Below are 27,721 nucleotides of genomic sequence, written 5' to 3' on the forward strand. Positions count from 1 at the left end.
TTCCAGTGATAGCTAGAAGAATGAACATTTTTCTTAAACAAGGATGTTTGGTTTCTTTAAAATCCCTTCCCTGCTTATTTTGGGGCAGCAGTGTACAATGTTGCTATATAGTCTGTTTTGCTGTAGAGAGGTGGCATTTCAAAGAGCCAGGCTAAAAGAGCTGTTTAGAGCCTCAGGTGTGACCACCCCTGCTAACAGGCCACAGGTAAGAGAGTGTTTCCCAAGGAATTTCTTTCCCAAGCGTGCCTGTTAATGGGAGCTGTAAGATTCCAACTGGAGATCCCTTCCCTTTTGTATTGATTTCCCCACTCTCCCATCTGTGCTGTCATGGTTCCACTAGTTCTTCAGTCACCCTTGAGTTTGCCAGGGCTGAGGAGACTGGAATACCTAATGTGCTCAAGCAAAGGTTTTAGAATACAAAAGAACACCACCAGGATAATTACGTGGAAAAAGAAAAAAAAACTTCATACCATTTTAATGTAACAGAAGAAAAGGACCAGTCTAAAGCTCTTCCCTTCCTTTTTTAAGGCTGTGTTTATAGGAATTTAGCTGTGATCTGAAATATGATAGCCTTTAAAACTCTCCTGCTTTGTTACAGGGAACAAAACAGTGATAAGAAAGAAGGGAGGACGTGTCCTAGCTACGCCACACAACAAGGCTCTTGAGTCTACCTTCAGTGGGTTTTTTTGTTTGAGTGGGTCCCTTGTTTTAGACAGGATAGAATGCTGATACCAGTGCTAACTTTGGAGTTTTTTATAAAAGGAAGAAGAATAAATGTGGGCAGAACTACTGAAGTTTGGTTTCCCGTGGGTTTTGCTTCCTGGTTGAATTGCTAAGTATCTAAAAAAGTGCAGTCACTGCTTTTTCCTGATTATAATACCCCCATGGTTATTTTCCAGGTGACTTCTTTGGTGTCTGAGGGTTGACCAAACATTTCATTGTTTTCCACAGAGAAATATTAATATGTGGTGGGTGTCTCTTCTGCTTCTCCAGTTATTTAATGAAATTTGCAGGACTTATTCTTGAACTGCTGTCTTTCCTTTTATTTTGAAAACTTTAGCCATTCTCCAAGTAGTGGCCACTTGCTGAAGTTTGGTGGGAGACAGGTGCAAACACTACACTGCCAAGTGGTGCTGTCTCCTCTGGAAGCCTAAATATCTGTAGGAAGAGGTCAACTTGAGAACATTTACCAGCCAGAGACTGGTAGAAATGGTGAAGATGGAAAAAGATATGGAAAAAGATACTGTCCAAGAATCTTGCAATGCTGAGAAGCCCCTCCTGAAGACTCTTGTCAAAAGGATTACCTTCTGTCTTGCTCCCTCATTTTTCTTTCATAGCAGCCCAGCACATTTAGAGATCCCTCTTTCTGAAACTGCTTAGAACTTCCCTCGCCCTCCTTCTGCTCCAGAGTCATTTCAGGCTGATGTGAGTTGGTGGTGTTTCCATTATGCTGTGCTTTCCTCCATCTGCTGAGCTGACAGCACCCAGCAGAGTGTCTGCTGCTGTTCCCAGGCTTTTCTCCCTGGGTGCCTCAGCCAGTTAAACTCCAGAGCCTACCTCTGCCCAGGGCATTCCTGGGGAGCAGCCCAAGTGAAATGCTTCATGCTGGCCATTTTGCCGTTTACCTGCAGGCTAGGGAGCAGCAGCTGGGAAGCTGGCAGCTTGCAGGGCCTTTTGCCCTCAGATGCAATGGTGAAACAAGCAGAGAGTGGGAAAACTGTGGGAGATGTCTGTGGATCTGGGGACAGGAGTGTGTCAACTGTGCTTGGCTCTCATTCAGGGGCTTTACCAGTAGAAGGGCTGGAGGCCCTATAAATAAAATGCTGAATTCTGCTGGAGTCAGTGCTATTGATCTTGCACTGGAAACTTCCTATTTACTAGTTTATTTTGTGACTTACTTTCTTTACTGTTTTGAGTGGGTTTCTTAATGCACTGCTTTGATGCACTGTGTGCCTTTGGGTTAATGATAGGTGTGCCAAAAGCATCTTCTCCCTATTTTAATGAGAGATTTATTTCCTGAACAGTTATTTTTAAATGCCCACAGTCTCCTGCAAAGGATTTGAGGTGTCTTGGAAAACTTGGATCACTGTGCTCTAGGAGACCTACCTATATTTTGGAAGACTGAGCTTTCCTTTCTGACTGTAACCATTACTGGCCTGTCTGTGCTGCTGAGATCAATGCATATAAAAATAAACTCATTTATTAAAAGGTACTAATACAGAGATGCCAGACACTCTCATGCAGAAAGTCAGCCAGCTGTACATGCCACATTAGCTTTTCCAGACCAGCTCATTGCTGCACAATTACACTTTTTGCAGTCTGGAAAAAGCAGAGCCATTTCACCTCCCTTTTACCTGTCCTCTGTCCCTCAAATTACCACCAGCTGAGCTAGACAAGGCTTGGAGAGGAGAGATGAACACAGCCATGTGAGTAAGAGGCCAAAGTGCAGAAGTAACGTAGAAAATAAACTCCTCAAGAAAAGAGATTTGCAGAAGTGGACGTTTCCTTGTTTTATCTATGCTACCTTGACCAGATGGCAGAACGCTGTCAACTGTTTGGCTGAATTTGCTTTATTCATCTTAATTCTGCTTTCCTCAGTTTCTAGTAAAGGAAAAGAGCAGGTGGTCCTTGTGGCTGGGGAACTTGGACTCCATCCTGCAAGAGCCAGACTGTGCCTTTCATTCATTATGAGAGTGCCAGCTTCAGAGTAACAGTTCTGACCTGCCAAAACCTTGTTGGAAGAAAGTAGCTTGGAAATATGCAAAAGAGCCACCACCCTTCCTTCCAGCTTCCAGAAATCCTTCCAGCTCATGCTGATTTTGTGGCTCCTAGATGGTTATTGTCTGGTGAAGATGTATGTTTGTATAATATGTTACAAATAATTTCCATACTTTAAACAGGACTGATGGATGAAGAAAGGATTTCCACTGTCTTAGTTTGTATGGGATTGGTTTTTGCCTTAGATTTCAAAACTTCTTCTCATCTACCTATTAACTATCCTATGTCTCTCAGTAATCTGCATGTGAAAGATTGTGATTCTCTCCTTCCTTGTCTGTGCATCAAGATGCCAGTGTTCTCTCTTTGTCTTTCCTTGGAAACTTGAGACCCAGACCTGGGCTGAACAGGAATTTTAGCTTTAATAATAGAGAATAAAGCGTAATTCTGTGCTTTATTTGGCACTTTGTGAGGGTTGAAATGTTCCATTCTTGTGTGTTCAGCAGAAGAGTGGGTTTTGCAGGGGATGGACTCAGATTCTGCTTGCAAAAACCAAATGTGCCTTGGTCTGTATTGTCTTGCCCTGGAGGCAAAAATAAAGCACTGCTGAGCCTAAGGAGTAGGACAGAAGGGGATACTGGAAATTGTGATTGTGGGCTTTGCACCTCTAGGGACAGGATAGGTGGCCAAAGGCAGATGGGAAAAAGATGCTTGCTGGTCTCAAAAGCTTCATTATTGAATAAGTGAAGGAAAAACAGCTCTCACATGCACACCTTGACCTCCTGTGTGATCTCTGCCAAGCTCTTGAAGCAGGGGCACTAATCTCTGAAAGCAGCTCTTGCACTCTTATCTCCTGGTGTTGCTTGTATAGCCGAGGTAGAGGAGAATGAATCCTCCTTGAAAATTGATTTTTGAGAAGGGTGACTTACCTGAGTATAAAGCACCACAAACATTATTATAGTCCGGGGGGAATGTGGCCTGGGATGTGTTTTGAAATGATACTACACAACTCTCCTTGTTCAGCTGCTCGTATTGCCTGCCTGCCTAAGTGCACTAGGTGGAATGAAATCAGGCTTTTCAAAAAATTGGAGAAAAGAGGATTTTCTAAGCTTCCTATTTCTGTCATTTCTTAACTTCAGCTTCAGAGGTGTAAAACATTAAGACAGTGTTGCCTGCACATCTTCAGAGGAGCCCAGGCTGCATCAGCTCTGTGTTTGCTCCTTCTCTGCTTTCCCTTGCCTGTCCTGCAGGCTCCAGGAGGCTGTGGCTTAGCAGGTTGCCCTGTGCTGGTTTAAGCCACAGCAAATTCCCACATCCCTGCTCTTAGCTCACAAGTGCTGTTAAGTAAAACACATCAGCTTAACCCTCGGTGGAAGAGTTGCGTGCTGATGCGCTCTGCCCTCGTGTTTGCAGTGGCTTAGGCTTGCCTTAAGCTGCGGTAGCTGCTGGTGCTCGGGATCAGTGGGAGAGCTAAACCCTCACAGAGGTGAGATTGTGGAGGAGGGAGGGAGGGAGGCAGAGGAGGGATTTGTGGTCTGTCTCACCTTGGCTTGCTGCTGGAGGTTATTGCCTCCACCGGTGAGAGGCTGGTGTGGCACATGGTGGTCTGCAGCCCACTGCTGCCCTCCCTGGGTGTCTCCCCCAGGCTTTGCTTTGGAGGGGTCTGTGGGCTGCTTGGTGGGGCTGGACTGGGCTGGCAGCCTGGCCAGGTGTCACTGAGCACAGCAGCTGGGGCAGGGACAAGTCCCAGGGCCGGCATCACCCAGAGCAGAGCCAGGGTGTGAGCATTACCTTTGGAGAGCTGTGAGAGCAGGGCAGTGCCATAGTGTGCCTGGATCATGTCTGGGGGTTCTGTGACCACAGAGCCTAGCCAGGAACCACCTCCTGCCAAGTGCTGGGTAGTTGAGAAGGGACATCCAGCCTTTTACCAAGCATAAGTTTCCTTGTTGCAGAGAAGCAAACATCCATGTCCTTTTGGGTGTCATCCCTGCCACCTCCTCAAGGCTGTTTTTTACTTGCAGGCTGATTTGCACAGTCCCTGCAGAGCGCATCTACCTCTCAGAGCAGGATTGCAAAAAAAGGTGTGCATGTGTGAGGGAATAGTTCTCCTCCCTGAGCTGGCTGGGAGATGGCAGCAGGGATGAATCCTGTGCTCTCTGCCACACACCCAGCTCATGGCACTCCTTGGCTGCCTCTCTGTTCTCAATGTCTTTGCCCTTTGGGCTGCTGTCATCAGGGTTCGCTCCACTGATGCTCCAGATAATTTTTGCTTAATGAACAAATGATGACTCTCACTGCTGGGTGCCGCCTTGTCCTTTTACCACCGTTTTCTGGTTTCTCCTCTTTTCTTTTTTTTTTTTTTTTTTAATTTTAATGAGGTTGCTTGAACTTTTCCACCTAAATTAGTTGTCCTAATAACCAGATGCTCCTTGGGATGCTTTGGGACAGGGGTGGATAGAGGAGAAGAAGCTTGTTAGCAGGAGCCTGCCTTCTGCTGTTCCCAAAAGCAGCATTAGCTGAGGGCAAGGGCTGTGAGTGTGCTCCCAGCACCTGCCACACTGCACCCAAAGCAGTCAGGGAAAGGGGGCTAGCATTTTTGGAGGAATATCCACTCAAAGGAATGATCTGAACAGTGCTGTGCTGGTGAAGCTGGAGCCCCAGAGTAAAGCCCAAGGCAAAAGGTGTGGGCAGGTGTCCTTTTTCCTGGAGCTGAAGCACTTCTGAGAAGTTCAGAAAGCTTCAACTCTCCCAGGTCCATCAAGGACAAGCCAGAACTGGGGCTGAGCACATCTGCTCCCCTTACACACGTGCCCTAGGTGCAGAGAGAGGGGGTTTCTGAGGGGCTCCTGGCGTACCAGGAGCCAGCCCCTGTGGGTTTCTGTGGGGCTGGGGAAGCTGCAGGGGAGCATTGCTGTCCCGTGTGCCTGGGGTTGGCTTGCTGGCTTCTGTCCATGATGTCTGAGTGGTCTCACAGAGCTCAGATGCGCGGGCAGCATCTCTTGGAAGGGGCATTGTGGAGGCATGGGACCCTCTGCCACTGCCTGGGAAGGAGCACAGCCACAGCCTCAGATGGGTGGGCTGGACACGTGACAAGCAAAGCCCTCAACAGGCACAGAGAAGTTCAGGCCCTGAGTCAGAAGGCTGACCTAATTTCCACTTTTTGCATCTTTTGTCAGATTCTCTTCTCCCCTTTCTCCTACATTAGTTACTTCTGTTTGTTTGGGTTTTTTTCTGTGTCCTTTTTCACTTGCTGCTTGAACTCACCCAGTTGCATTGGGAGATGCATTTCTATTGGCATAATCATTCCAGGCAGTCGTTAATGTACCAACAAGGATACCATTGTAATCGGAGGATTTATTACTGCTGCTGTGAAACAACTGCCATGCTGTCTCACTTAACTCTTCCAGCTCCCCTCCTGTCTTCTGCCAGTAGCTCAATCAGTAGAAAACTGCCCTTTTAAAAGTGCAGCAAGCATGCAACCTGGGGATGTCTTATTTTATGCTGTTTTTTTTCCTGCTCTTACCATAGGATGCTACAGTGATATGAGTGAGAGTGAGTTCAGTGCTTCACTATCCATTTCTGGATTGAATTGCAGCTGCAAGTGACTTTGTTGTTAGACTTCTCATTTAAAATAAGATCTATATACTTCCATGAAGATGAAAAGTATATTTTGACTGTTTTTCTTTAGGCCACAGCAGTAATGTGGCCTGAAGAACCTTGCAGGACCTTGAAAGGAATTTGTTATTTCAGAGAAGTGTATGACTTCTTTTTTGGCTTAGTTAAACAATTGCTAGTATTTTATCTGCCTTTATCTATCCTTATTTTTCAGTGCAGAAGGGGCTTTGCTGAAGGAAAGTAATCCCCAAACAACCAGACTATTAATACTTGTTTTTCCCCATGGTAGCCAGAGCCTGTGGCCATATGTTGGTAGGCAAGGAAGAGGGAATGTTCCGTACAGAGACCCTGCACCCTCAGTCACAGTGAAAATACCTCTTGGGCTGGAAGGTTTTACTTCTCAAATTCTGATCCTCAGGTAGGACCTTGGGCTGTGGAGGGAACTTACAAGCAGCAACAACAACAGCTTTCCTCTGCTTGCAGCCACCTGAGAGTTTCTAGCTTGTACTTAAAAATAAAACAAGCTAAAGGGATGCTACCAGTGTCGTGATCAACTCAGATTTTTTTCCCCCTTGCAAAGGTGACATTGAGGGTCTTCATCAGTTTTGCAGGTTGTGTGTTTGCTCCCTGCTGAAGGCACTGCACGTGCTCCTGACTGACAGGGAGGAGTGCCTGCTGCTGCAGCAGGTATGGATCAGCATGTACAGCTAATTGCCAGGCAGGAGGGCTCCAGAGGATCACACTGCTAATCTAGATACTGCTCCTGCCTACCACCACCCCCTCCCTCCCACTGCACGCCTGCACACGTACTTGGATCCTGTATGGAATGGGAATCAATAATGCTGTGGGGGAGGGATGTAAGGAGCGTGGATCCCTGAGAGCTTCCAGTGGCTGGGAGACAACAGGTCCCTTCCAGCTGCTCCTGTGTCTCTGGTGGCAGACCCTCCCTCCTTTGCTGGGGTGGCATGGGTGGCCACAGAAGGGTTAGCAGATTTTGCAGAGTCTTACAACAAAGTGCTGTGTTCCTTTTCCTCATATTGCCACCCTTGTTGCCATTCAGGTGCCTCCCAGTGCTCGCCTCTGGCTTCACCAGGGTAGCTCTGGCATTGCTGTTCCCCTTGAGCATCTTGTTTTGGAAGGTTTGTTGGTGCTGAGCTGTGATCCCTGTGGGGCAACAAGATGTTGTGGGGCAGATGGAAACATATCTTTTGCACTAATTCCCTGCAAAACCCAGGGTGCATGTCTTAGCCAGAAACAGTTTCTTAGGGGTAGGGAATACATGTGTTTGTTCTTCCTAAATATTTCACACCTGATACTTGGTAAGCTTAGCCCTGTGTGGGTGGCATGAAGCACGCAGCTGGGGGCACAGGGTAGCACCATAGAGGGTCCCTAAAGTGTATCAGTGGGTAAAAGCTTTAACGAAATCCAAGGGAAGAAGAGATTGCTGTGTTTTGCTTGTTCTGCAGTGGCCCTGAGATGGTCCAGCTGTATTGGGTAGCCTGTCTAAGTTGTTTCACTCCTGAAGAGCCTGAAGTGTAAGGCTGCTGTGGTGCTAAGTGATTTTCACAGCATTGTTTCACCAGCCTCTGGCTCCCAGCCTGATGATCCTCTGTATCGCTTAGCAAGGAAAGGAGTCTCAGGCAGGTTTGCTGCCTTGCCTGAGAGTAGAGAAAACATTGGTTGATCTCTGCTTTGTGTTAGCTCATAAAAGCTTTCATAACCTACCCCTTGGAGATGTTTGGGGTTTTGGAGACCCAAGGATGAACCAGAGCCAGCCTGGGGAAAAGTGAGACACCTGGATCATCCTTGTGTGCATGGGCAGAGTTCAGCATGGCACTGTGAGCTGCTGGAAGCCTGGAGCCTGTCCTGGGGCTTGGAGAAAAGTGTGTTGAGGTGTGCACCAAGTGCACACCTGGGAACTCCAGTCTCTGCTCCCTGCCTGTTTTCTGGGAGACTGTAAGCCAGTTCCATGTCCTGAAATTAGCTGTAATTAGCTCACAGTTCTCGTTGATTACGTGTTACTGAGGTGTGTGCATTTGAGGTGGGTTTGACTGGAGCTGGGTGTGCAGGCTTCCTGAGGAGGGCTGCCCTGGCCAGTGGGGAGCAGCTCTGAGCTCCTCCTCCTGGGACTCTCCCTGGCTGAGTCCCTGACACCCTCTAGTGGAAATATTTATGTTTAATATTTCAGGACCTTTCAGAATGTGGTGGTGGTTGTGAGCACCCTGTGCTCAGCAGCCCATCCAACACCCTCTGCAGTGACCTGTGGCCCGGGGACTCATAGGAAATGCTGTTAAGTGCTGTACGTACAAGCTCAGAACTGTCAGCTGTGACTGGCTCAGGGATGATAGTGCAGTAGATTTGCTGCCAGGAATTGCTTTTCAGTCAGTCCTCTCCTTGTCCAGCTGCTTGCTGCCAAACCTAGCCTTGATGCTGGAGAGAAGGGAGTTCTACTGACACTTCCAGAGGGTCATGACAGCTGCAGGGATGGACTTGTGTTTGGGGACAAGGAGGAAGCAAGGCTGGATGCTGGGGGAAGTGCAGAGAAGGCTGCCTGGAGGGCACATTGAGAAGAGAAGAGAGGACAAGTAGGCAGGAGCTGGATGAGAAAGAAAGAGCAAAAGGATGTGTCCTGCAGCAGCCCACTTGGCTCTGATTCAGGTGTGGCTCTGCTCCCTTTCATACAAGGAGGTGAATCTCATCTAAGCTTGTCCTTGCTTTCTAGTGGAGCTCAGCTTGCAGAGTGTCCCCAGAAGCCCTGGTGCTTCCTGTGGCAGGTGGCTGCAGGATGAGTGTGGGTGGCTGGCAGCAAAGCCAGGGCTCCCAGGTGAGCTCTGTGCTAAGACTCACTCATGTCCTGATATGCAAACTGATGTCTGTGACACCTGGGCAGGGTGACTGGCTTGGGAGGAACTTCTCTTCTGAGAATGCACATCCTGCATGCTCTGTCCTGCCCTGGTGAGCACCTTTATGGTGTTCCCTTTTTTTTGTGTGACTTGCAGCCCTAGTCTGCTCCAGCCTGATGGGCTAAGCCATGCCTGTAGCTCTCTTGTCACATGAAGTCACAGAATGGGTGAGATTGGTAGGGACCACTGAAGATTATCTAGTCCAGTCTCCCTGCTTGAGCAGGGTCCCCCAAAGCACATTACTCAGGATTGTGTTCAGAAGGCTCTTGAGCATCTCCAGAGAAGGAGCCTCCACGGCCTCTCTGGGCAGCCTGTTTCAGTGCTCTTGTCATCCTCACAGGAAAGAAGTGTTTCCTCATGTTTCTCTCCACTGCTTAGCACCACCTTGACACCTGCCCCTCAGATACTTGCATACATTGATGAGGTCCCCTCTCAGTTACCCCTTATTGGTGTGGGTCAGTGGGGTCTGTGCCTTGGGAATTGCATTTTCTCTTCTCCTGACAACTTCCCCCCTGACTGAACACAGCACCGAGGTACATCTTACAGTGTAAATAGAACAGCTGTTTGTGCATCACTGGCCAAGAATGAGAGTGATGGTGTGAAGCACAGAGCCTCCCCACTGTCCCAGCCACCTCAGGGCTCTGGCTTGTTCCTCCCTGATCATCTGATCCTTGGAAAACTGGGCTTTCATCTATCAAACATGTATCAAGTCCTCCTGATTAGGAAGGTGGCACTGACTGAATATATGTCCCTGCCATGCTGATGTAAGACAACAGCCTGAAGGCTGTGTGCAACCCAAAAGGTCTTACCAGTTCCTCTAACCAGGAGGATCTTGGTTGCCTTTTTAAAGTAAAGTACCAGGAGGAATGCAGCACAGTGTGTCAGGTGTTACCATAGTTAAATTACAGCGTTAACCACACGCTGACACCTCCTCATTTTTCTCCAGGAGTGCACTTTGCAAAAACTTGCCTATGTGGGATAAAAGATGCCAACCCTACAGCCGGGTTATGACCTGGAAATACAAAGTCATGGTTCCAGCTGGCAAAATGATATCTGTGCTAGCTTCCAGCGTGCTCAGGGAATGGTGTGGCAAATGCTTGCCTGAGACCCAGCCTTCAGACAGGCTTCCCACTGTATTACTCCTGGGAAGTGGGCAGCTCCACGTCTGGCAGGCCAAGTGCCTGTCCCCTCTTAGAGCATGACCTGGCTTGTCCTGCAAATCCAGACAGGCTTCTGGGGTCAGCAGCTCCCTGTGCTTATGCAGAGAACAGCTGTGCTGCTGAACAGGGCTGGGGGCACACAGGTAACTGGTGGGGTACGCAGGGCTCTCAGACCAGGGGAGAGAGGACAGACACATTTCCTTCACAGGTACCTGCTTTCACCCCATAAACTGTTGCACAGAGGCTCTGCATTCAAAGCATCTCCTCGGGAAAATCACTCCAGCAAGATGATGATGAGGCTTAATTTATTTAAATAACATAGGAGAAGTTGTAAGAGTCCATGGCTGGAGGGCAAAGAGAAAGGAGCTTTGCATCTGTGAAAATTACTCAGTAAGGTTTGAAATGAGAAGTTTAAAGCTTGTTGTGCAGGCATCGTGAACTGGCAAGGTTGATTGTTGCTGTCATCACTGTTTGGGAGTCAGGGATAAGGGAAAAGGTGAAGTAAGAAGGTTCCTGGGCAGAAACTATTGCCAGCGAACAGGGGATGGGGGTTCCAGTGAGAGGGATGAGGGGAAGGGAGGGAGTAGAAGATGTGGTGGTGACAGGGACAGAGACAATGACCTGCAGTATAAGCAGCCTTACAAGGTACTTTTCCTGTTGGGCAGTAACTTGGGTGGTGAACGTGTAGTAAAAGAAAATGCTGCCATCTGGACTGGATGTGGGAAGATTTCCCTCTCACTTACTCCCTACTTGTTCCTTTTTTTCCTTGCCCTCTTCTGATTTTGACTTTTCTGCCATAAATAATCCCAGTGGTTGTCTTCACTGCAGCTCATTGCTCTCTGTACCAGTGCCTGAATGAAACAGATGCAGCTTCTGGCAGCTCAGCTAATTTTGTCAAACCATCCAGAGCTGTCAATGAAACCAAACTGAGATGTGTTAATTATATTCCACTGGTATGTGGCAAAACCGTGGGCATTAACAGGCTCACTAACACTGCCTTGCCTGCAGAGCTGGGGAGAAAGTTTACATTCTTCTTTCCACGTGATGGTCCTTGAGACAGCAAAATCTAGAAAGGCTTCTTTATTTAAAAAATCTCATCTTCTGGTGGTCAAACCTCTCTCTAAATGCAAGCAAGGTTGGAGAGCTGCAGTTTTTGGTTTTCCTCCTGATTTTAGCAGCTGTACTTCCTTTCCTCTAGTTAATCAAGTGGAAAAGTAGCCAGCAGTTTTACTACCAAGTGCCTTGAGGTAGCTGTGTCCTGGGAGTGAGTGCTGGTCAGGATGCAATTGTATTGCTGCCCTTAGAGGAGCCAGTTCCCTCTGAATGCAGAAACCCCTTCCTTTGGCCTGAGGGGGTCATTAAAAGAGGAAACAATATAAACTATGAAGAAGGGAATTGGATTTCCTGAGTTTTTTACAAGGGAAGATTAAAGGAACTGAATATGTTTGGCTTGGCCCCACCAGTGACTGAGGAGGGGTGAAGACCATGCCAGGGCTGAGGAGTGGCGGAAGGATGTGGGCAAGAAGGGGGGTCACAGAACATACTGGGGGGGCACATGATGGAGGAGAGGCTCCTCGTGACAAAATGCCTCGATGGGAAATGGATGCAATAAACTGTGCTGCTCTGCAGTGTGGTGGAAAACTTTGTTCAGTTGCTGGGGCCCACTGAGCAGGAATTTAAGCATGACACTTGGAGTTTGTGCTGTAGGTCATGATCTTTCCCAGCCAAGGGCTTTGGGGACAATTCTCTTCTTCCTAGGGGCTAAATGTGAGTTAACACAGCTTTGCTAATTCTTAGTGTTTAATTGCAGCTGTGAAAAGAAACTTCTCCCCCAACTCTCTTAAGTTGTTTGGCCTTTACCCTCAGCATATTGGCATTGCTAACTCTGGGCTGTTTGTGTCCTGCTCTGCTGCAGTGATCCCGGACTCGCTGCGGGTGACAGCGATCCCGCAGACGCTGAACAAGGTGGAGCACGATTCCCTGGAGCTGAAGTGCGAGGTGTCCAAGAGCACAGTCCAGCACAGCCACGTCTCCATCGCGTGGTACCGGCAGCGAGGCAGCGAGCCGCCCGTTGAGATCATCTCCCTCAGCCGCGACTTCGTCCTGCGGGCGGGCAGCGCCTACGCCCAGCGACAGGCCACGGGGGACGTGCGCTTGGACAAAGTTGGGGAGACCACCTCCAAGCTCACCATCTACAACCTCCACCCCTCAGACCAGGGCGAGTTTTACTGCGAGGCAGCGGAGTGGATCCAGGACCCGGACGATTCTTGGTACGCCATGACCCGCAAGCGCTCCCAGGGTGCCATCGTCAACGTGCAAGCCACTGGTCAGTGTCTCCTCTGCCTCTTCTCCCTGGGCTGGCAGCGGGAGGAGATGGAAAATGGGGCTGTGCCTTGTTCGGTGGCTGGGGTTTGGCTCCCTGCTTTGCCATGTGCCCCACTGGTTGGGGCTGCTGGCAGGGTGAAACGGGGCAAAGGAGGGCCCAGGCACTACCTGCAGCCAAGGGAGGTGTTAGCAAAGGGGCTTGGGAGGCAGGCCCTGTCTCCTGACGTGGTCAGGCATCTGGGGCTGGCACAGAAACTAAAACATACTTCTTAAGCACTTGGTGTTAGCACAGGCAGTGAGGATTTTTGTAAGTTAGGAGGTAAGAGTGATATAGCAGGGAATAAAACTAAAAATTTCATCAAACCCTTTTGTATTGCACAATGTCCATTTACAAGTCAAAATTTTTCTCCTAGCCCCCAGCACAGGTTCCTGCTAAGGATCTAAAGACCCAGCTGAGCTCTTTGTTCCTCTGGGATATCCCCAAACGTTCTGCCTCTTGACTCTGGCTGAGCAGGGTGGGAGTAGGACTAGGCTCCAGGTCCTATTCCACAGTGGTACTGGATGCTCCAGAGCTGCTACCTGGAGGACAGGGATGTGACTGAGGAAGCCTTTGCTTGCTCTTTGCTTGATGGGCAAGAAGCTGCCTCTCTGGCAGAACGGCCTATCTGGTCTCCCACAGCAAAAACAAGTCCCTGACCTTTTTACCACTGAGTGTGCTTGTCTGAGGGATATTGGCTATGCAGGGCATAGCAAGTTGTGAACACCTGACATGAGGTGTGCTGGCTGTCCTGATGGGCTTTGTCATCCTGACACAAGTCTCTCTCTCCAGACAAGGAGTTCAGTGTCCGGCTGGAGACAGAGAAGCGGATGTACATCGTGGGCGAGCCAGTGGAGTTCCGCTGCATCCTGGAGGCGCAGAACGTCCCTGACCGCTACTTCTCCATCTCCTGGGCCTTCAACAGCTCCCTCATCGCCAGCCTGGGACCCAACGCCGTGCCGGTGCTCAACAACGAGTTTGCCCAGCGTGAGGCCCTGGGCCAGCTCAAGGTGGCCAAAGAAAGTGACAATGTTTTTGTGCTGAAGATCTACCGCCTGCGCCTGGAGGACAGCGGCAAGTACAACTGCAGGGTGACTGAGCGGGAGAAGACCGTGACGGGAGACTTCATCGACAAGGAGAGCAAGAGGCCAAAGAACATCCCCATCACTGTCATGCCACTCAGTAAGTAGAGGCGAGCACATCCCCTCCTGAGGGCATTGCTGTACTGGGCAGGTAGCTGGGAAAGATGTGATGTGCCCAGACCACAGCAGTACAGGAGGAGGAAAAGAGTTCACATGCTGTTCGGGCTTGGAATCCCAACTGGTAAGATGTATTTCTGTTGTTGGGAAGGGGATGAAAAGGAGGGGTGTGTGTCAGGTTCATAGGTGGGGAGTCATGCCCCCACCTTGTAATGACACCACACTGGCAGTTCCGTTCTTGAGCTGAAGGTACTTGTGACAGCCTCTGACTAACTCCTCACGTCTCGCTCCTGGCCTTGTTCTGCAGGGAGCTGGGTGCTCTGTAAAGTACTCAGCAGGCATAGTGGGGAGACCAGCTTGACCTTGGTTTATCCTAGGAGCTGCTAGGTTCCTGCAGGCTGTTATGTGATGGTGATTCAGCTGTCTTGCAAGACAGCTGTACTGGAAGAAACCAGGTGTGCTCCTTGAGCCCCAGTGCTCTTCAATGTGGAGCTCTGTCTTGGTCACTGTGTGTCAGCCAGCTCTGGTGAAAACAACTGGAGGCTTGCCTTGAATGTCTTTTATATTTGTGAGATAAACATGGTCAATACAGAAATAACAGGTTGATAGGAGAGATTCCACTGACTCATTCCTTGTTTTGCTCTCTGGAACTCTGGTGGCCATGGCATGGTGAACTTTGCATGGGTTGCCCAGGCTATCATGGCAGTGGGCTTGGACCAAGCAGAGGGTAGCTGCAAGAGGATTTTGTGCTTTACTGGCCTCCTGTCTCTGAGATTTGTAGGGAAATGCAGCCCTTTCCTCTAGCTTTTTTTTCCCCCTCCTCATTTCTCCAAAAGAAATTCTATTTCTTTTCTGTCCTACCAATATTTGGTCTAATTTGTTTGGCTTTGAAAATCACTCTAGCTAGAAATCTTGCACTGAACAAATTTCTAAAATGTTTTGTTTCTAGACCCAGGCACCTTTCAGACAGATTTGATTTTTGCCTTTGATAAATCACCAGCTGTAGGAACAAACATGATGATTTTTTTTAAGGGTGCTAAGTGTCCATAACTGTGATGGAAGGCAGCAGGAGTAACCAGCACTCAGTATGTCTGAAAAACCAGCCACAAAGCCTTACACCTCTGGAAGCTCAAGATACCAGATTTTTTTTGAACAATAGCAAACAGTGATAGCTACCTATAGTGCCACTAACAATGGGAGTTTGGGAGAGCTTCTCCCAAAAGTTGTTGGTAGGAATGGATGTGGCAAGATGGTGATCAGGATGACGTGAATTGAAAAAGCCACAGGGCGCTGGAAGCTTTTTTTTTGGCAGAGCCAGTTGGCACACAGTGCATATTGTAGCAACAGAAATTCCCTCAAGTTTTGCCAAGATCCCATCCTGGACCTGTGACCAGAAGACACGGCAATGTCTCCTGAGCCGTAGGCAGAGATTTCTCCCAGCTTTGGCCTACACCTGCCTTGAGCGTGCAAGTCACCAGGAGCAGCTCGCTGCCCACCAGCTGTTTTTGGATGTGGTCACGCATGAGGTTAAGACGTGCCTGGACCCAAATGCGTGGGCAGTTTCCTGCACCTGGTGGAAAGCGTCTCTGGCCAGCAGCGTCCTTCTTGCAGCCCGAGCAGTGGCGAGTGTGTATCATCTCCCCTGTGTGTATGCGTTTCTCTCCTTAGAGACCAGCATCTCCTTGGAGATAGTCAACAACGCCACCAATGTCTTGGAGGGAGAGAGCCTGCGCTTTGGCTGCAACGTGCGCTCGGGCTTCGGGCCCCAGAGCCGCCTCTCGGTCGCCTGGCAGCTGGTGGACAAGCTGAACCGGCGCAGTGAAATCGTGCGTCTGGACCGGGAGGGCACCCTGCACCCCGGCCCCGCCTACGCGGAGCGCAGCAGCTACGGGGGCATCCAGGTGGAGCAGGTGCGGCCCGGCTCCTTCACCCTGGAGATCTTCAACAGCATCAAGGCGGACGAGGGCCACTATGAGTGCCGGGTGGCCGAGTGGACACGGACACTGGATGGGGAGTGGCAGATGGTTGGGGAGCGGCACACGAGCACCCCGGTGTCCATCACTGCTCTGGGTGAGTACTTGAGGCATGGGGGGCCCTGGGGCCACGGTCCCCCGTGTGCCTGGCCGTCCCCCAGATCACCTGCAGATCACTGAGGCTGTTCTCAGCGCTCCTGCCTCAGCTTGCCATCAAAATGGAGGCACCCAGCAGCCTGCCCACAGCTCCTCATAGGTTGGTGCAAAACGCCTGCATGCGCCCTTGTGTGTTGGGGCAAAGTCTGAGGGGTGGCTGTGGCACGAGCAGAGCAGGGAATGGCTGAGGAGAGGATTAGGGCTTCCAGTATCCTTCAGAGGAGAGAGGCTGCCAGTCCCATGATGTGTCCTGCTGGTGCTGGAGCTGGGTTTTGGTCAGTGGTGCTCCGTTGGCAGCCCATGATCATCCTTGCCTGCCCTGGGTAAACCTTACTTCTGCCCACACCAGATCAGGAGTGCAGAATGCTGGGCATCTGTTGGCCCAAAAAGCAGAAATGATGAGCATCTCTGACTTCTGCCAGAGTGAGTCAAAGTGTGAGTTAGGAATGGTCCTCGCTGCCTCTGCAGGGAGACACTGAGCTCCTGGTCCGCAACAGCAATGTTGTCCGTGACCAAAGTAAACCAGTACCTGGGATCATTGCAGCTGGTACTCTGCTCTGCCAAGGGGTTCCTCTATTCCAACACAGTGAAACCACATCAGTTCAGGAGAGGGCAGGTAGGGAGTTTGACATTGTGCATGGATTGTGAGTTACTTTGGTCCTCATGGTTCCAAAAGGGATCTGCAGAAGGCTGAAGAAGGAATGACTGCTTCTGTGAGGCCACTGATTTTCAGAATGCGAAGGCTAAGACAATCAGGGAGCTCTATTGAAAGGTTGAGATGGGAATCTTGGCAGGAGGACGGGGATTGTGTGGCTCTTACTGGTACTCTGAAGTATTAATCCTAAGCTTTGACAAGATGTGTGTGAGACCAGACTTCAAAATCATACTGTATTCTGATGAAAATCTTGCTTTTTTTCCTCCTTTCCTCTCCTTTATTTTTAACTTCCTTTCAGAGGCTGTTTTGTCTGGAGTTAGAAATCTTTTCTGTATAGCTTCCAAAAGCAGGTAGGGATGTTCTTTTGTAAAGAACTAAAGCAAGATTCTCATCTAATTTCAGTGGTGTCTTCCTCATGAGGTCAGCAGCATTTGGCCTGCTACAAGTCCCAAGTGTCAGCCCTTCCCTTTACTCTGCCACTTGTAAAAGTCTTGAGATTAAGCACTGAGATTGTAAAATGTGTCACTTCTACTCTTGTTAAAATTTAAGATGCTCAGAAGTGCACAGCAGTTCCAGAAGATGTGACGGAAAGGTTGTCCCACCTCCTCCACTCCTCAGTCACTGGCTGTTGAGCATGTTCTGTCTAGTCCTAAGAAATTCCTAGGTCTCTTTAACTAGCAAAGCTGAAGTACCTCATAAAAATATAGTAGAGAAACTATTGAATATTGTTTTGCTGCTGTATCTGTTTGTGGAGGTTTTTTTGTTCAGCTTCATGTTTTTGAAGTGTCCTGAGAAACACAAATTCAGGGTGCTGAGAAAAAGCAAGAGAGGTTTATGGCTTCAGAAACCGCTGTTCTAAAAAAATGCAGTAAATTTAGTGACACTCACATTTCAAGTTAAGGTCTCATTGTTTGCCAGCCTGTCCGGGTAAGAAACTCTTCTGCTGATGATGTTCAAACCCACAAATCTAACCACTGGGTGGTTCAGAAGCAAGAGCCAGAAGAGATGTGGTGGCAGAAGAGACCAGATATTCCTGAACTTCTGAGGCTCTTGAGTGCACGGCACAGACTTAAGTCCCTGTCTGGCCATGGAAGGAGGGGTTGAAGGAGTGGTATATTTTTTTATGGCGGTTTTACGGAGAATCAATCCACTTTTATGCTTTTTGTACCAAGTCCCAAAAGAAGAAGAGCTTTTGTTTGTTAACTTAAGTGCCATGACCGTGTTGATGGAGTTCAAGACCTGAGAAACACACCTGGCTTCTGCATGACTTCATGAAGCTTCCTTGCCCGGGCCAATTGGAGAGTAAACTTGATGAAGTCAGCTGGTCTCGGTGAAATTAAGTTGGCTTTCCAGGGCCTTCTCTGGCTCAGGGTTTCTCTGAGCTGGGCCTGCTAACACACTTACTGGGGCAGGAGGGCTGCTGTGGGGTCTGAAGGTGAGGGCTTGTGTGGGGCTGAGACGCAACATCTCTGCAGGGGAGGCAGCCTGGGTCTCACTGCCCTCCTGGGTAATCACTGAACATGCTGTGAGAAGCTTTAATCCTGAAGATTGACCTGTTTTCTCAGTAATTACATGTCCTGGAGCTCTGGCACGGTGACGCCATGGGGTTGCAGAGGCACTTGCTGGAAGTGAGCAGATTTGGTGGGCTCCATGCTGTGCCCGGTCTGCCTGCAGCAGCAGGGAGCTCCTGGCTCAGCTTTTTGAGCCAGTGGCACGCTGAAGCTCCATGCTGATCCAGAAGATGTTCGTTTTTTGACTGTGCACTGTCTGGGGTCTCCTCAAGCAGTGGCAGCTCGTTGAGAGCTGGGGTGGTCAACACTGCAGGGAGAGGGAGGAACTGTCAGCCCATGTGGGACGCCCCATGGAGCCTCTGAGGAGGGGAGCACTTCTTGGGGACGTTGGCAGAAGAAAACAAGGTCCCTGCTGAGTCTGCTGGCCACACTGAAGTGATTGAAAGAGGAGAAAATGTTTCTCTTTGCAGCTTGGTTCAAATGAGCAATGGAAATACTCTGCCTGCATATGTATGCCTCACTGGCTTACAGTTGACTAACTGGAATATGTTACCTTTTAATCACCAATAGACTGCTGATTTCAACTCCTCTAAACAAACAGAGTCCTGGGGGTAAACAAGTCAAAGCGTATTGACCAGCTTGCAGACGTGTGAGAATAACTGCATAAAGCTGTCCTGGAGTTGTGGTCTGGAAGAGAACAAAACCTGTGCTGTGTGAAGAATAGGAGCAACCAGCTTCTCTTTCACTTTCCCTCAATCCTGGGGCTTTGTAACCATTGCCACCTCTACAATGCATGTTTTGAAGGCTGCTACTTCTGGCTTTCCTCATTTTTCCTCCAGCTGCAGCAGCCAGATGCAGACCTGGGTTGGGGTACAGGGTGGGACCCCCTGCCCAAGAGGTGGACATGAATCACAGTGGGCTGGTGCCGAGTAGCTGCTCTGCCAGGTGTTCTCCCTTGCCATTGTGCTGCTGCATTTCCATACAGGGTTTTGGCAGCCTGCAGAGGCTGTGTCTCAGGGGATCTCACTCCTCTGGGCAGAAATCAAGGGCAATCCTGCTATTTCTGCAGCCTGTGTTCACTCAGGCAGTCACTGCTGCTCAGGCTATCACCACTTGTTTTTGCCTCTGCTTTTCACCTCACTTGCCCAGCCATAGCAAATGAGAAGCTGACACAACTCAAGTGGCTGATCACACCACTGGATGACCACGCTGGCTTTTGCATGCTGACAGTAGGGCCCCCTTAGGCAGGTGTCTCAAAGCCCTCTCCTCTCTTCCCACAGAGGCCGGATTTGCTGTCACTGCCATCTCCCGCACCCCGGGGGTGACCTACAACGAGTCCTTCGACCTGCAGTGCATCATCAAGCCCCACTACCCGTCGTGGGTGCCGGTGTCGGTGACGTGGCGCTTCCAGCCGGCGGGCAGCACCGAGTTCCACGACCTGGTCACCTTCACGCGCGACGGCGGCGTCCAGTGGGGCGACAGGGCAGCGGCCTTCCGGACGCGCACCGCCATCGAGAAGGCCGAGTCCAGCAACAACGTGCGCCTGAGCATCAGCAGGGCCAGCGACACCGAGGCCGGCAAGTACCAGTGCGTGGCCGAGCTCTGGAGGAAGAACTACAACAGCAGCTGGACCAGGCTGGCGGACAGGACCTCCAACCTGCTGGAAATCAGGGTCCTGCGGCCAGGTGAGTGCCAAGGGTGTGTGGAGGGGGTTGGGGGGATGGGGTATGTGCTGGTGCTGCAGAGGTCTCCTATTGTATTTGTGGGGTGCCCCGTGGCAGGAAGGAATGATGAATCTGACTCCATGTTCTTAGAAGGGTAATTTATTATTTTAAGATACTATATTACATTAAAGAATACTCTACTAAAGAATACAGAAAGGATACTTACAGAAGGCTAAAAAGATAATAATGCAAACTCATGACTCTTTCCAGAGCCTCGACACAGCTTGACCCTGATTGGCCAATAAGTTAAAACAATTCACATGAAAGGAAGTAACAACCACCTGTTGGTAAACAATGTCCAAACGCATTCCAAAGCAACAAAACGCAAGAGAAGCAAATGAGATAAGAATTTTTTTTCCTTTTTCTCTGAGGCTTCTCAGTTTCCCAGGAGAAAATCCTGGGCCAAGGGATTTTTCAGAAAATATGACTGCCACAGTCTCCCCTGAGTTAGGACTGCTCTTCTGGCAGTGCGTGATGTTTCTCATTTGTAGCTGGCTCAGCTATTTGACTCTGATTACGTTGGAGCTCCTTTATCCACCTCTGGGGAAGTGGGTCCTCTCTTTGCCTATTGTATGCTGTTTCTGGGGTTTTCTTCTGGGAAGTGAGGTAGCTGAGCTCAGTCCAGTGTCTGGAGTGTTCCTGTGAGACAGGTGGTTTTCAGGTTGCCGCCTCCATTTATCAGGGCAGACTCGGAAAAGAGGAGAAGAATGGGGCAAACACAATGAAAGAGAGAGATGTGTTGCCACCAAAGCTGCACGTGCACCATAGGTGGAGTGCTGCAGCTCTGGTCTAATAACTGGGTGCATCTCTCATTCTGCTGGAGGCACCTTCAAAAACAGATGGTGATCAAAGATCCTGATTTTCATCATCACCAGAAATTGAGCCCTTTTGGCTGAAAGCCTCCATGGCCATGGGTGCCCACACAGAGTGTGCAGCAGATAAGCAACAGGCACCTGGCGTGGCAGGGGCAGTCAGAAAACCTACAAGGTGCTGTCCCTGTACAGCCACTGGAGTGAGTGAGGGGCCTTCTGTAGGCCTTGTCACTGATATTTTCATGGTGTCCCTTTTGTGCATGAAAAGTACAAACTTTTCATGCACAATTGGGCATATGTGGCCACGGTAGCTGTGGGCTGTTGCTGAGCTGAATGATGTATTGCTGTCTTGGCCTTAGGGATAGGGAGTTGGTGTTTGGAGTGAGGCTTTTAACACCTTCAAGATTGTTGGCTCAGGTCCTTGCTGCATGTGAGTTCTCTTTCTGTGTTCCTGTGCAGAAGGACTCCTTCCTAGAGTCTCCACTGGTTGGGCTTTATGTTTTTCTCATCAGTATCCCTCTTCATAATCCCTCCACCTTCCCCAACCCTGTCTTTAGACAACTCAGGGGATGCTGTGAGCTTGAGCCACCTCATGAGCTCTCCATCATTTTTCTTCCCTCTCTCTGCCTTGCCCTCATCTCCAGGTTAATCTTCTCCATTTATCTTGATTATGCTGCCTTGTAATACATGTTTTACTGCTTGCTAGGTCGAGTTGGTGATGTTCATCATTTTAGCTTACTTCCTTAGGAAGCAGTGTTGAATGGATGTGGTCCCTGGAGTAACATGCTTCTTCACAGCCCTATGCAAGCATATCTGTGTGTGAGACAGAGAGGGAAAGAGAAATCCTTGATAACAGCTTCAGGAAGAGAGCCTGTGTGTCACAGCTCAGGGTGGCAGGCAGCTCGGTTAAACCATGCTCTGGCAGCCTGTTGTTCTTTACTGGAGCAGTAACCCACAAGTGATGCCTTAACAGAACAAGTTGTCCAGGTCTCCGTGGTTTTTTACTTCTCCCAGTCTTGCAGTCTGGGAGCCTTGCAGTCTCCCAGCTGCTCAGCAAACGACTGCAAAATAAATCTTAGCTGTCAGTTCAGTGAGCCCTGCATGTTTGAGGCTTTATGGCTCACAAGTGGGGATGGAAGAGAAGAGGGACTCCTCAGAGCTCTCCCAGCACCATGGCTGCACCCTCTCTGTGTTTTGTTACCATGTCCCAGGCAGCCTCTGGGAGCGAGTGGTTGATGTTCTCCATGAATTAAATGTTGGCAGTCAGACCAGGGACTGCTCTGGTTCTCTCTGGTTTTGCAGGTGGCAGAGGGTTGCATTGTGTCATTTCTGGGTCTTTGGCTGTATGATCTCCAGAGAGGATTCAGGATGATATGGGAGATACCTTCCCCAGACACTTCTGAATAAACGCCCTAGAGCCCTCCCAGTCAAACCTGTGCTGATGAAGTGGATGCTGGATTTGTTTCAGATAAATATCCAAGGCTTCACCAAAAAGGGTCATTCAAGACCCCAGAATGATTAAACAGTTGAGGGAGCTGTCTGTCTATTTCTGTTCCACTACAGTCACCTTAATCTGAGATAACTTCAGGTTGCTGTTTGGTGTCTCAGCCTTAGCCTTTCCTTTGCCATTAGCCATGGCTGTCTGCCTTGACCCATATGCTTGGGGTTACCTATCTCCACTGCCAGTCCACTAAGGGACACCGTAAAGAAGGCTTGTCTGGAGGTCTTTTGGCAAATGGAGCCAGCATGTGTTTCTAGACTCTTAAGTTAGTGTGGGGATTCTAGTTCCCTCTCAAACCCCTGCTCCCTGTTTGAGTGACCTTTCTGCTTGACAGGTTCCAGGTGCAGACATGGAAATCAGTATACCTCAGCCTTTGAAGCGCGTTGAGGAGAGAAAGGTAAATTAGTGGTGGCCTCCTTGCTTTGTGAAATCCAAGAAGAGATGAGCAGTGTTTTGAGAGATAAAACATATAGGAGCTGAAGGAGGGAGCAAGGAAGGCAGACAATGGCAGCATTAACCCAACTCTGAGTACAAGGTCTGTAGGCATGATGGCACAAGTCTCCTGTGCGGCATCTGAGCCAGATTTGGCCTTTGAGACTGACATTCCTGATCCCTTGGGATCTTTTTGTTCCAAAGACTGGCAGTGTGAGGAAATTCCCTATAAAGGGTGCTGGCTCTGTGGGTGGAAGGTTATAGAGAATTTAGGTATCATGTAAGTTCACCAGCACTGGGATCCAAAGCTCCCTTTGCTGGCCTGCTGCTCAGTGTCATGCAAGTCTGCACACCTTGGGTTGAGAGCTCATGTGTGCTTTACAGGGACAGAAACCTGCCCTGCTTTAGGGCCACTGCTGAGTTTTAACTTCTGCAGGTGGGGCAGAAATCCAGGCTGGTGTGGGGGGCTGTTAGACATGACTGGAGACCAGACTGGCTAGATAGCCTGTGGCTATTTCATTTCCCTACAATGCAGTGCTCTCCTTTTCACTTACATCTCTCAAGATGCCTGTTGTTTCTTTCTGGGTGAGCTCTTGTTGCAGCAGAAGGGGAAGAATAATAAAAGTACAACTCAGTTCAGACCAGCTGCTTCCCTGAAACCAAAGCTGGCAGAAGACCATGCACAGTAGTGCAGTGTGAACTAGAAGTGAGCCCCAAGTGCAGGGGTAGAGATTTCTTTTGTGTTTGGGGCTCCCCTTCTGCTGCGGTATCTGGCCTGCCTTTGAAAACCTGTGTCTTTCATCCCCAAGGCCATCATCCCTTTCCCCTGAGGGTTCACCACCGTTTTCCCATATAGAGACATTAGTTTGTCCTTTGCCTTGCCCCTTTCCAGGTTGAGAAGAGCATCCAGCCTGCAAGGCTTAGTGGGCTGATATTTGAGAGATCCGTCAGGATTAGCCGTGTCCTATCCTTGGAGAGAATATTTGTGGTGGCTCCCTGGCACTTACAGTTTCCTTGGGTTTTAGGGGAAGCAGAGGTACCTTTTAGGGGAAGCAAGTGGTTCCTTTTGAATCCAAGTGGCCCTGGAAGCATTTGGATTCAGGCTGAGCTCTCAGTGCTCCCTGAGATACCAGCTGACCTCACTGTTCCATACCCCCTTTCTTGCACAGCACAGAGGGGAAACAGCCCTTGGGTTCTGGGTCCTGCCTGAGGGAGGAAGGTGGTAGATAGGTTCAGACAGGTCAAGGGAAAGACCGAGGGGCTGTCAGGCAAGCTCTGTTCCCATCTCCTCCTTGGATCTTGCTTCTCCCTGCCAGGTGTCCAGGGATGAGACAGCAGGCACTGTCTGGGAGCAGTGCATGTCCGTGTGGTCTGCAGGACTCAGACAAGGGCAGCAGACAGTGGACCATGGGGGCCGTGCTGCAATCTGGGCAGGCTTGAGTGTCTGCAGAATGCTCTCTCTTTTGGCAAGGAGGCTTGGGGCAGATTTGTGCTGGTGTATTAAATTGCCATTGTCATTGTGTGTTTTACTGCACTTATCATTCCCCTGCAGCACAGATGAGGGGGTGATTAAGCAAAGTCCTGGGGTCTGAGTGCTGGAGAGTGTATCTGGCAACAGCAGAATAAAAAAGCAGGGCTTTCACACAACACCCCCGCCCTCAGAGCACCTTCTCACCCCTTTCATACTCGTGCAGCTCCCCACCCCTCCATCCTTGCATTGTCCCTTGTCCTGTTCCTTCGTGACTAAATCTGGATCAGGCGCTCAGGGAGAAGCTGCAATCGCCTCTATAAATCTATCCTCTTGCTGCTGGGATTTTGACAGTAATGAACATGGGAGGAGGGATGGCAGGGGATGATAACTGAGCAGAAGCCAGGGGTGCTGGGCTCCTCACTGCTTTTTTGCAAGCCGGTCTGCAGCAGATTGATTGACCTGGGAGCTGTCGAGCAAACAAGGCAGTCATGCTGTTCATTAGAGCATTAATTATCTTCTAGAGGCTCTCCAGGGGCCACTTCTTAAAGTTTGGTTTATTAGGAGCTGTCAAGTTGAAACTATCATGGAGGGGGAGGTGGAGCCTTGTCAAGCTGGCCTTGGAGGAGCTGGAGGTGGGTGGCTTCTTCCTGTACCTTACTTTAGGAGTGGGGTGAGCCAGAGCTGTGCTCTCCCTGAAGCCCTGCATTCAGGTGGGTGCAGAGCCCTGTGCACTTTTCTGCTCTCTACAGGAAACCAGAGAGTGGCCATGCTGGGCTAGCAATGGCCAGAAAGACCTAATGATTGGAGAATGAATGACTCTTACCTCTTTGTCCAAGCCCATCCATGGCAGCCACAGAGAGACTGTTCAGTCTCATGCTCCTCCTTCTTTCTGAAGGCTCACTGAGCAGCCAAGCAGTGGATGGTGGTGACTGCAGTCTGAGGATGCTGGCAAGATGAGGAGGGCATGAGGCAGAGGAGAACTGGAAAAGGAGGCTGCTTTATAGCACGCTTAATGCTGGGAGAGGAGGACTGATTTTCAAATAATTAACTAGCAAGATATTTGTGGAGTATAGTGAGAAACTTTCCTTAACTCAGATATTACTGTTAATTTCTTTATTCTATCTCATCTTAGTAATTCTTAGTAATTTCAGTGTTTAAGGACTCCTCACATGGGTGGATGTGAAAGATGCCTTTTCTACCACAAGTGGCAAGTTAGACACTGACTGGACTCTTGAGTGGAGGCTCAAACAAGTGTTTTCAAAGGCCACAAAGTCTGTGCTTTAACCTGACACTTCTTGCTTTTGGCAGCATCCAGCAATAAAGTTAAACAAGCAGAGTTAATGAGCTGGAAACTTCCTTACAGAAATGAAGTCTGGAAACTGAAGTTTGCTGCGTGCTTGGTCCCAGAGTGGTTTTGCTCTGTACAACAGCACTGCTTCCCTGCCTTACAGCTGCCTCTCCATCTGGCAAATGGTTGTACTCCTGCTTGAGTGCTGAAGGAGTTTAAGAAGAGCTCAGAAGAGAGGAGCCTGTTCCTCAGCAGCAGTGGCTGTGGCACAGAGCAGTCTCCTCTTCCCTGTGTGCTCAGGGACTTGCTCCTTTCTCTTCACTGCCAGTGGGGTAAGACCTGCTGTTCCTCCTCAGAGCTGCTGCTCCTTCCTTCCAGCACACTGAACACATTAAATGAAGGGGCTCAGTGTGGCATGACCCAGAGCTGTCCCCTTGCATGGACCTGTGTTAGTGACCCAGCTGAAGCCCTTTTTCTTCTGCAGATAGCAGAGGTAGCATTGATTCTCCTACCTTGTACCCCAGGTAATCTCCTACTCCTGCCCATTTGCCCTGAGGAGCTCTGTTGCCACATTTGCCAGGTCCTCTGGGACAGATTCCCCACTTAGACTTGCTGTCACCTTCTTGGCACAGTTTTTTATCCCAGGCCAGCACCCCAGGGTACTTTTTCTCCACATTTAGCTATCACTCCCTCCTCCAAACATCCCTGTCCTCCTGGGTGTAAGCAGCAGGGGAGGGAGCTCATGCTGGATGTGCTGCTGCATTCCTGATGCTCTATTGAGGATGATGCCACTGGCCTTGTGGGGTCAGAGCTGTGATTCAGTTCTCCCTGCATTTGGTTTTCCTTCTGGGAGGGATGCTGCTTGGCTCCTCTGCAGGTTTGCCTGTGAGAGCCTCCTGTAAGAGCCAGGTGTGTTGAGCTGATTGCAGCCAATTATGTTCAAGGTTTCTCTTGGGACACCAGCCTGGAAAATGCACCCAGGGGCATGACCTGAAAAGTTGAACTTTAAATGGATGAAGCATCTTGGATGCATTACAGAAGGGTGAGGAGTGTGGGAATGCATCTTTGCATCTAGTGGGACCTTAACCTGACTCAGCCTGCTCTGTGTGTGTCCACTGATCTTAGTGCAGGCAGTCTTTCTTTTCAGCCCTCTGACAAGACTGATAATGCCAGGAGACCTGGGCCATATCCAGGATATGCTGCTCTTTCAAATTAGCTTTCTCCATGGTTACCTTTTAGGTCCAAATTTTTCACTTCCATTTCAGAGTACTCTCTGCTTTGTTTCTTTGATATCTCCTGAGCAGTTTTCCACTCCTGTTTGCAGCGTGGATGTACAAAACCATGGTGTCAGCCTGTTTGCAGTCTGTGCACATGCACCTTCTTTGATGTTGTCTTGAACAGCTTCTCTCTCTGCACACACTTTAGCTTCTCATCGATTCCCTGTTTGCTTTCCTTGGACTGAAATACTCTGCTCTGAGCAGTACTTAGGTGGTGTCCATCTCTAAGGCTTTGTACCTCCTCCTGTCCTTGAAGATGTCAAAAGCAGAGTCAGCAGGGGCAGCCCTTGAGGGAGAGGGAGACTGGTGATGAGCAGCTTTGCAGCCAGGTGTTGACCACTCCTGTCCTGTCCCAGTCTCTGCACGGAGCCCCAGCTCTCTGAGAGGTGAGTGGCCTTGGGGCCAGCAGGCTCAAGGCTGCAGCAGCACAATATTTCTCTTGCTGCATTCTTAGCCTCCAGTCAAAGCAGTGCCCATCCCAGGGGTCCCTCCCTGTATGCCCAAGCAGCACCTTTGGCAGTCCATCCCTGTACATGGCACCTGCACCATTTTTCTGTGTTCTGTATCCTGAGGAATGCTTCTCTTGGCATGAGAAACTGCATGTTCTGACATTGGTCAAAGAATGAATTCTGGGTTCGCTGAACCTGAGATCTGCTTCCTTACAGCAAAATGGCTGCGAACATGCTGAACCTGTGGCTCAGGTTCTTTTATTTTAACATATGTATGTATACATAAAAGTTTTTTCTTAAGGCTATCTTACTTTCTTAAATAGGCATTTGGGATGCTGGTAAAGAAAATAACTTTAGTTCTCCCTGTCCAAATTAACAGAGAAGCGGGGAGTTCAGATGATGATGGATCTGTAGCCCATTATGCTGTAATATGTCCTCACTCCTTAAGAAGCTCAAGAATACAATTCCTTCAGAAATGACAGATGGCTCATTTCACTGAGTTGTTCTTCCAGCAGTAG

At 49.5% G+C, this 27,721-nt stretch overlaps 1 protein-coding gene across 2 annotated transcripts in view; it reads left to right on the forward strand.

Moving 5' to 3' along the window:
- Positions 1 to 27,721, forward strand: part of IGSF3 (immunoglobulin superfamily member 3) — a 93,416-nt gene that overhangs the window by 48,184 nt on the left and 17,511 nt on the right. Inside the window, exons 3-6 of one of the 2 annotated variants that reach the window (XM_038133510.1) lie at positions 12,309 to 12,719; positions 13,548 to 13,937; positions 15,623 to 16,024; positions 19,530 to 19,934. In XM_038133510.1, the coding sequence (XP_037989438.1) occupies positions 12,309 to 12,719; positions 13,548 to 13,937; positions 15,623 to 16,024; positions 19,530 to 19,934 (1,608 nt within the window). The remainder of the gene's footprint in view (positions 1 to 12,308; positions 12,720 to 13,547; positions 13,938 to 15,622; positions 16,025 to 19,529; positions 19,935 to 27,721) is intronic. The other variant, XM_038133519.1, reaches the window with a different exon arrangement.

The sequence above is a fragment of the Motacilla alba genome, chromosome 1 (genome assembly GCF_015832195.1).
Source record: "Motacilla alba alba isolate MOTALB_02 chromosome 1, Motacilla_alba_V1.0_pri, whole genome shotgun sequence".
Classification (NCBI taxonomy): Eukaryota; Metazoa; Chordata; class Aves; order Passeriformes; family Motacillidae; genus Motacilla; species Motacilla alba.